Genomic DNA, 9,745 nt, shown 5'->3' with positions numbered 1-9,745 from the left:
TTTACCGCTTTTATTAATGAGTTGTATAAAAACGTGTTTGGCGTAAAAGTATGGAAAAGGCAATATTCGATGGATCTTTTTTTTATAATTAACAGACCTTTCCTTCCAAGGTTTACCTACCTTAAAGAGTTGTTTTCGTCGATTTTGAGAATCATTTACTCTTTGGCGCTGATTCGCATGTTTATTTCGGTACAAATTCAAGTAATATAGCTAGAAATTCTACGACGTTAGAGAAAAGGACGGCATTTGTTTTTTTTATGACTCATTTAATTACCGTCTCTGATTTGACGTCATCCTAATTTTAATGAAACTTAATATGTCATTACATTATTGCAGTACATAAGCAGGCAAACAAGCAAAGTATTTACATAATCAAGTATCATTTACTGGCGTAGTTTAGTAATTTAATTCAATGATTAATAATCTTGATTATTGAGACTATGTTTAAAATTTATTTACGTGATTTTTTTGATGAAATGAAAATTATCCTATTGTTTATAACGGATGTTGTAGTATCTACATAGTAATTGTGATTTAAGACTTACGTCTTACGTATTCTGCATATTGATAATGAAATCTTGTTTGTACTGCCGTCTGTTCGGTTCATTGAATATGACGATAAAGATGAAGATCAATACGAGACGAGGTAGATAGGTACCTATTCCGACTATGTAACTAAATAATACTACTAGATATTAACTGAATACTAGTGACAGTTTAAATGAAACAATTAAATACGTGATGCACTGTTATGTCTAAAAATTAAAAAGCAGAATGTATTATAGACAAAATACTAATGCTGAAAATGAAAATAAATTTCTTGCGTCAAAGTTTATCAAAGATAAATTGCTGAAGCTTCTGCATTTCCAGAACCACTATTAAAGTGGTTCGCATTGTAGGAAATTAAAATTGGATATTGATGGTCTAATAAGCTTTATTCGTACTTTTTACTAAGAAAAAAAAGGATGCTCTAAATTTTGATGTTATGGTCTGTTCGATCGATGTTTGTGAATATCTAATAATTGTTTTAAAAAGCACTGACTGGTTCTGCAAATTCAGCAAATGCAATACATGCTATGCCACCAATTACTGAAAAAGTTTAACCGAGAAAAATATCGACAGAAAGTATACGTATTTATTTCATTCTTTTCCAAATAAAAGATTTTAAGAATGAGCCGTACTTCGAATTGGAAACGGAGTATATAACGAAGCCGTTACACTTTTTTAAAGACCGTCATATAAGCAACTAAATGTCTTTAGCTGAAATCGTTCAGCATTAACTCAAGTAAATGGGCAAAGTACTTACGTTTACAAAGTTTTACTGTCGAGACAAGCATTTTACGTGGTTATTGACTGAATGTTAACAGCTAAGGAAATACGCGCCATGAACAAGTAACTTGTGTGTTTGGTGTCGTAAACCAGGTTCTTCTATTTACGGACTGAGTACGTTTCCGAATCCCAAATGGCTGGCGGCGCGGCCGCGGCGTGGCGCGGCCTGGGCCCCGATTCTGCTATTCACAATGGCCGATGCTTGAATGGCAATCGGATTAAATTTGTAATTATTATTATTCTCTTTAGTATTTTGCCAATGCAATCATTTGAAGTTAATTATATTGACCTTGAGTGTACCATCCCATACTAAATTGTGTAGGAAAAATGTATAAGAGAATACGAAAAAGTAATTTTAAGCCAATTTTCAATTATTCATCGGTCATTGTAAATAGCAGAATTGGGGCCCTGATCATTCAAAACAGCGGTGATCTTCACAAGTCGACACAGACAATCTCTTTTTCATGGAAAATATTTTCTCGTAAACACTGTGAGTTGTGACTCACGCAGTACTCTTGTGACTTTGAAAGCCCTTGTAAAAATAAACTTTGTTGTTTGGGTGGCTTTAACCCGTTAATAAACAACGTATTTTAAACTCTACAGTCATAATTTAAATGTCACGTCTTTGCTTGGAAATAAATGTTTTTTCAAGATATATCTATTAATAATATAAACCGGTTAATAGCGTACCAGTACAATAAAGAAAAACAAATTTTGTACAAAAATTTACCATCACACTTTGGATACGCAAACTACAAAGAAAAATGTTTCCCTCCCAACCAAAACTGTTTTCAGTAACTCTAAATTTGTATTGGGAAACCAATTTTAGTCAAGATTATTGTGTTCTCGAAGATTTTTTAGTCCCATTTAAAGAAAAGTCTAAACCGTCCATATAATCCGAGTCAGTATCTATTAGTTGTAGTTTCGCTATATCGATTAACAATAACAATTTCTCTAGACAAGTGGGTAAAACCAATCAAGTTATTAATATAACTATCCCCGACGAAGCTAAAACAGTGCTAACCTATGGCTATATTTCAAAAGTTGCGGTAGTTCTGTTATTACGCAATTATAGACGTTTATAATTACTCTGTTGACATCAGATATAGACCACGCTACGACGTAAATCTAGATTACACATGTCTAATGCTTTTCTCTACTGCTTAATTAGCTCAAGTGTTACAAATAATAAGATCTTAGAGAATCTTTTATGGTTAAATAATATAAATTAATATTAGTTATTTATTTTTTATAGTTTACGTTGCTATTAATTTAATATTTTAGGTAATATTATGAATTATTTTGGGCCCAATTTATTTTTATATTATTATTTATAATGGCCGATGAATGAATGGTCAATTTCCATTGCAATAATTGGAAATTCAGACAGGAGCGGAACACTCACGGTCAATACAATGAATTTACAATTATTGTGTTGGCAAAATGGTTACGAGAGTATTATACGAACAGTGTCAAATTAAATACAATTTCCATTCATTACGCTATTTACATAGCAGAATTGGAGCCCTGGAGCTCACTTGGTTTCCGATGTCAGATTTTTCTTTTCTTTAAGATGTAATATTATCGATGTTGACCTCAAATAAACTTACTCCTTATACTAAGTCGGATATATTTTCCTGGTAAGAGATAATTATTATCGAAATCGGCTTTCATTTAAAGGTTTGCAAACCACACAGATTCTAATAAATACTTACAAGTAAGACTAGCTGTTGTTGTTAGTTTTAAGAGTGCATGCCACTTCTCTCGTTTTTGTAACATATCCCATCACTGCGCATTTAGGAGCATATCCTATTAATCATCGCGGGGTATACACATTTCGTATAAGCTAAGCTATATGCTCAATAAATAGTTTACCTACGGACTATACTGTGCTGTAGTTCCTGAGAATAACGAGCAAACTAAACTAATCAGTTTTAAGTATTGATTTAACAAATCGAAAATAAGGAAGGTTCGAATACCTACAGGTCGCACCGGTTCCGTACAAATTTTGCTGAAATATTTTCTTTCATACTTTGATGACTGAGAAGACAGATTTGTTTGTCCTGGGCATTCAAAGGTATTCAATAGTTTTAGTACCTAGTAGAAAGTGACTACTTTGCAGTCGCAAAGTAATTTTTGTTTGGAGTCTAATAAATATTTTCCGCAATTCCGCTATTTAGGTACAATGAAGGGAAATTGATGTAAATTTTGACAATATTCTTATTCTCCTAAGAAATTTGCTAACACAAGAATTCGAAATACAGTAAAGGGCGGAACACTCACTGTACAATGAATTTCTTTTACTTTATTTAAATATGAATAAGTAGTGTAATTTTTATCCAATCTTGTCCAATCCATTCGTTCATCGGCAATTGCACCTACCTAAATATCGGAATTGGGACTCTGAAAATGATGGAAAAAAATCCGATAACGACAACTTGTTTTTACGGAAAGCTTTGATGTACATTCATTTTATCAGAGATTTAAGTTTTTAGTTAATTAGGTTATTTGGTCAATATATTCAGGGGTTTCCTTAGTAAGACGCAATACTTGGTGTCATTGTCAATAAGGAAAACGATAACACATTCAATCATAAATACTCATTAATAAATACAAACAGACTGTTGAGACTTCTATGAAATTATTTGATTGAAATCAGAGTGCTACAAGGCGACATTGTCGGATTTCTTTTGAAATAGATTTACTAATTATTTTCTTTGAGATTTATTTCGGCCTTTCATTCCGTTTAAAATTCTCGTCTCGCGAATTTTTTATAGAAAGATAACAAAAAAATACTTTGCACCATTTTTTTTTAATTTAGTGCAATATTATTGTGTCTTTTTCGTTAATTGTCATTTTCGTGCCCCTAGAATTTTACGTCGAACGCTAGTGTCCACCCACTTGCTCTATACCCAAGAGAGAGATAATGTAATTTTAATCAATCACAGGTTTATATAAATAAAAAAATAAAAGTCAAATACTCTACTAACATAAAAAAATAATACTCAACAATAAAAACAGTTACGCAATTCCAAGATTGCCATTCGAATCTAGAGCATTAGTGCTTAACAGTGTAAACAATGTTTAGTATGTCAACGACCCGCATGCCGCGTACAGCCGAATGTTGTTTCCTGTTTGCGTGGCCCACGTGACATCTTCATCGTATTAGTCATTCACCAAGCATTCGCTTCATTCATGGTTTGTGGTGAGCGCCACAGGACGCCCGACGGACGTCGGATACGCTCAAGGGCGCTCCGCGTACATATCGTACGACGTGACGCACTATGACACGACAGTTTCTGATATCAAGTACGTACTTCCAGTTGTGAATTGGGGCGTATATCGTATACGAACATGTCATATTTGTGACCGAGATAATTTAATCTGTAGGTACTTATTTAAATAGTAAGGAGGTAACGGAGGTACGTTTGGTTCTTCAAATATTGAAAACTAGAGATTTGGGTTTAAACTTTGGGGCGAAAAGGCTTTACGTTTTCTATCCAATACGCTCCTAACATTATCTGTATATACAGTGAATTTTATTTGAAGTTAAAGCATATAAAAATGATGCAAATAAGATATAGCTTACATGTTTGCAATCAAAACCCTATGATGGGCACATTTAAGCATTTGTTTCAATTCATAAACACTTTACGTTTGACGCACGTAGGTATTCGATAACTTAGTTGCCCTTTGAGACAATGTTATCAATTACTTGGCAAGATAAAAAATACTACGGTCCGTAAGAGAATTACTTTTTCTTGGTTTACTATCGTTTATATTTATGGCACGCATCAATCAAACTAGTATAATCTCGCAGAGGGCAGTCAATCAAGTTATTTATCATTTAGTTATTAACATTTCTTTTTAATTCCGACACATCGTTGTCTACGTACCCGTCAGGGCGGTCATACGGTTTGCGAGTAATGAATATGGAGAAGATATTTTTTTTTGTAACCACAAAAAGGTCGTATGAATTAAATTAAACATTTAGGAAATAAATTAAAATGAAGCCTTTGACCCAGACAAAAAAGTCCTAGTGCAATGCAATGGACTCCCCCGTCTCCTTCTTGCTTCAACCTACGTACGGCACGTATGGCGTATAAGGCTAATGTCTACTATTCCTTACTAATTTGTCTGTCAAACATTATTTGATACTTGACTATATTTACGGATAATTGATGGTTGAAGTCGCCTCCCCAAACGCAGGCTCGATCTCAATTTGTATAGTTTCAAAAACTGAGTGGTTTAAAAAAATACAACTGTAAGAAATGCATATACCTAAATTCAAATATGGTTTGATGCAACGTCGTGTGTTTATTTTCGCAGAGGGCTGTACCCACTGAAACAGATGCGGCGCCTGTAAAAGCAACTGATGGCGAGAAATATTGCGCCTCGCACACACCGTGCGCCTGGACGGTGTACCAGAAAGTGATCAAAGTGCCCGAGATGACCATCGTCAATACTTAGTGAGTATAATGCAATAGCCAACATAATTGAAGATTGGATGACTCATTAACTTACCAAAGTGAAATCCAATTGTAATTGTATGAATGTTGATCTGAAATATTATCATAGGTCTGAATAATTGAGTCTAAGCGTAACTACGTGTTAGCCGTAAAATAGCGTCTCACGTTTATGACTGTAATGCTACCTATCTTTAATTGATGACGTTATACCCACGACTGTGTACTGCGTTATTAACAATTACCGATAAATTAATGCAAATTTAATAAGAATTACACTATTCCTTTTCTCCTAAGCATTTTGCCTACACAATTATTGTCACGATGTGGAATACTATCGGTCAATGCAACGAATTTCCAATTATTGTGTTGTAATCCAATTGCCATTCATTCATCGGCCATTGTAAATAGGGCAATTGGGAACAATTCGTTATCGAATTTTCGTCAAGTTCCTTTACATTAAGTTGGAGACTGGATTTTTTTTTCATGGTGATGACGCTTTCTCTACGTTTACGTCGAGTTTGTATAGTCAGGCATTTAAGAGACCGAACGCCTGGCCTGATTTAGATGATTACCAATTATTAACAAATAATTTTATATCCACAGTTGCGTTTGCGAAGAGAACTTGGAATGCCAAGAAGATGAAGACGATGGCGCAATAGGCGCATACGTGCATCGCTGCAAGGCGCGAGGCAGTAAGACCGAGAAGAGCGCGAGTTAGCCCGGCCGCGGCGGACGTTCGTGCGACCCGCACGACGCGACGCCCACGACTCCGCATGTCGCATACGTCGCATGCTTTGATTCCACCGCATAAAAATCAACCTTAAAGTAGTCGCTCAGTTCCTAAACAGTTTACTTATTTCTAGTTATAAATGGCAGTTTTTATTCAAAGGACGCCAATATAGTCATTGACTTAAAATATACACATTTTTATTTATAGGTATCCAAGACTTTAAAAGTTGTACATCAAGTTTGGAATCGTGTTATTCTGTTGAGTCCGCCTCAATGACTAAATTTAGATGTCGTTTTAAGTAGGTACTTAGTAAATTGCAATTTATATTTTTATACCTAGTTATTGCACTATCGATTTGAATTGTATTAATTTTGAGTAATGGGTTTTAATGCGGTGTATTGACATTTTTCAAACTTTTTTTTTTGACGGTCACTTTTAGGGTGCGTAATCTTTTAGGTGCCATTCTGCAAAGTAACTTAACAGAACAAAATAGTTAAGATAAGTTCCTACAGTACGTAATCAAGTATTTGGCTTTATATAAGCTTTAGTTACAATACAGTTTTTGTTCCGGCTCTTCTCTATTTTTGCTATTTCTTAACAAATTAATTACAATAAAAGTACTTACTAGGTGTAGTCGATTATATTTTAGATAATGTATTTAGATATAATGTTTTTTTTTTCGTTGTAAGACAATAGGTATATTTTAAATCGCTGTTGCGTAATGCGTAATAAATACATACCTATTCCATTTAAAAATAATAAAATATGTTGCTCTTGAAATCGTACACTGATCGTATAAAAAACCGTATATTGTATGAAAACAAAATGTTAAAGAACTAAAGAAGTTCGATAAAGTTTGTACGTACGTAAAGTTGAACATGGAAAATAATGTTTTGTTAATGCTGTAGATACTCGGGTAAAGTGAACTTTATCGAATTACTTCATACATTATTCTCTTGCAATAAATTTATGCAAATTGTAGAATAATAAACTTTTGAGCAACAACACCAGGGTTTAAAATGGCCGATGAATGGAACAAGGATTATATGATACAATTAATTTCAAATTGAATCCAATTACCACCAGTAATTCATCGGCCATTGTATATAGTGGAATTTGAGCTCAGGTAACAGGTTTGACGCCCGGAAATCTTAAGACTTGACAAAAGTCCAAATAACGAAATTAAGCCCGCGTAAGTTGGCCAAACACCTCCTTTTTTTTAAGTTTTCTAACATTAAATGAAATAATATTAAGTGATAACAGTTTTATAACGCCAATAGTTGGTTTATAAAATAATGACATAATAAAGTTGTAGGTATTATTAGTTTAGATTAATTTTGTAAAGTCTTTTGGCGAAATAAATGGTAATAACCAACCGATATTTGCATTTTATTTTTACCCTTACTTTTATATATTTTTAGTTCACGCTAGAAGGTTCCAGTAGAGTTGTTAACAGCTTAGATCCTTATGAATGCGACTTACGGCCGCTTTCTATATTCGATCTCAATCCCTAATTTACGGATCGAGATTGACATTTGAATCCATTTACAACTTTTAGTGTTTCTATAACCGATCCATGGATCGTTTTCTCGATCTTTTTCTTCAATCTATCTTTGGGAGGGCGGATCGAGATTTTAGATTGGTATTTGTACGAAAGTGACAGTTATGCGTTTTCTATAACCGATCTCTGGTTTTGACAAATCGATTTTTGGCCTTTTTTGATCTATAATCGCGATCCCCAATTTTTTACGGATTGTACTGAGAAATCTGTTAAAATGGAAATATTTTCAAGTGATAGTGATAGCGATCTTGAAGTATTAGCTCAGCTATCGGACTGGGATAGTAGTGACAGCGAAGTAGAACAAACTCTGTCTGTGGTTGTTCTGTACTTTACTTGTAAACGGGGGTCAAGGATTTAAGCTGAAGACCAGCGCTCAGTAATTCTTTTGGATTGCTAAGCATAAGCTGACGCTTAAACTTTTTTGCTCTCGGTATTATAGTTTTTGTGTACTAAGTACACTTTTACCAATATCTATAATACTGGAATCAATAGATAACGATTATAATATTCTCGTTTTGATTTATTTATTTAAAACCATGAGTATCATTACAGGGTTTACACTAATGCGACAGCTAAGAACTTAAACACGCAAAAGAGAAAAAGCCCTTTAATTTGTTAAAAGATTTTATAACTGTATTTTATATAAGAAAACTTATTTGATCCTTGCTTGTCGACTAACATCAAAGAAGCTGTGATTAATGTAGAATTTTAGATCGGATTGTACCCGTATATCTTTATTTTTAATTTCATTCGTGCATTAAATGATTAAGTCACAATAATTTTCTTTGATACCTTTTATTTTCCTGAAAAGAGGTCCATTATAGATTATGAAATATTAATCTATAGGCATAGACTACTATTATAGCGCAAGCTACATCTATACTATTAAAAAAAACTTAAGCGGTCATAAACATTCGTTTTCATTATGTTGGTTTGATAAATTGATAATAAAGTAAATATTCTAATGAGAATGACTTTTTTGCAAACAATATGAATGTTTAAAAAATAAAGACATCGTTTATTTTTCACTTTCTTTTTAATCCACTGTCACAGGTCTGCAAGATTCTTATCCCTGTTAAAAGAATTATAAGGTTCTACAAAATACTTATTAAAATGATAATGATCTCAAAAAGTAAGCCCTTAAAAACCCTTAGCATTGTTACAAGTAAACTTATCTTATAAAGGAGAACAGATGTTTAGAACTTAAAGTAACACCAACCTAACACTACAAGCGGAGTCTTCATTTATTTTTCACGAGCTCCTTTCCACCCTAGCCTTTGAGAAAGCGCTTTACAGCAAAACGTTGGCGCTCCTTTAAGACTAAGAATTTGTAAAGACCAAACTTGACAAGAGCTTTTCACTTTGAGAAATTAGAATGTGTCCTGGTTTAGTGTTTGCGAAGTAAACCAATGAGTGTAGACTGGAGGCTATCGTTTAAATCCTGTGCGGCTTGAAGACATTAAAAAGATTTGTTAACTTTTTTTATAAATATTAAATATTACATATTTAGACATCATTGAGGCGATGAAGTACGTTCTGGATGCTCGTTACTATAGTGTTAATATAAAAGAGAATAAACAAGTTGTAAGACCTGTTACCATTGTTTCGTCAACTTCGTCCGATAAAGTACTCAAAGCTGCACACGAAAGAGGCTAA

At 33.6% G+C, this 9,745-nt stretch overlaps 2 protein-coding genes across 2 annotated transcripts in view; both read left to right on the top strand.

The window, feature by feature from the left end:
* Positions 1–9,745, top strand: part of LOC113505297 (putative transcription factor SOX-14) — a 112,897-nt gene that overhangs the window by 68,236 nt on the left and 34,916 nt on the right. The window lies entirely within an intron of this gene.
* Positions 5,659–7,907, top strand: LOC113505298 (the record flags this gene model as incomplete). Its single annotated transcript, XM_026887921.1, is given in 2 exon segments — positions 5,659–5,798; positions 6,402–7,907. Coding segments are annotated over 2 exon segments (255 nt in total), but the record flags the coding sequence as incomplete, so codon positions are not given.

The sequence above is a fragment of the Trichoplusia ni genome, chromosome 25 (assembly GCF_003590095.1).
Source record: "Trichoplusia ni isolate ovarian cell line Hi5 chromosome 25, tn1, whole genome shotgun sequence".
NCBI classification, from domain to species: domain Eukaryota; kingdom Metazoa; phylum Arthropoda; class Insecta; order Lepidoptera; family Noctuidae; genus Trichoplusia; species Trichoplusia ni.
Note: the sequence above shows the minus strand (reverse complement) of the source record. Positions and strands in the feature narration are given on the sequence as shown.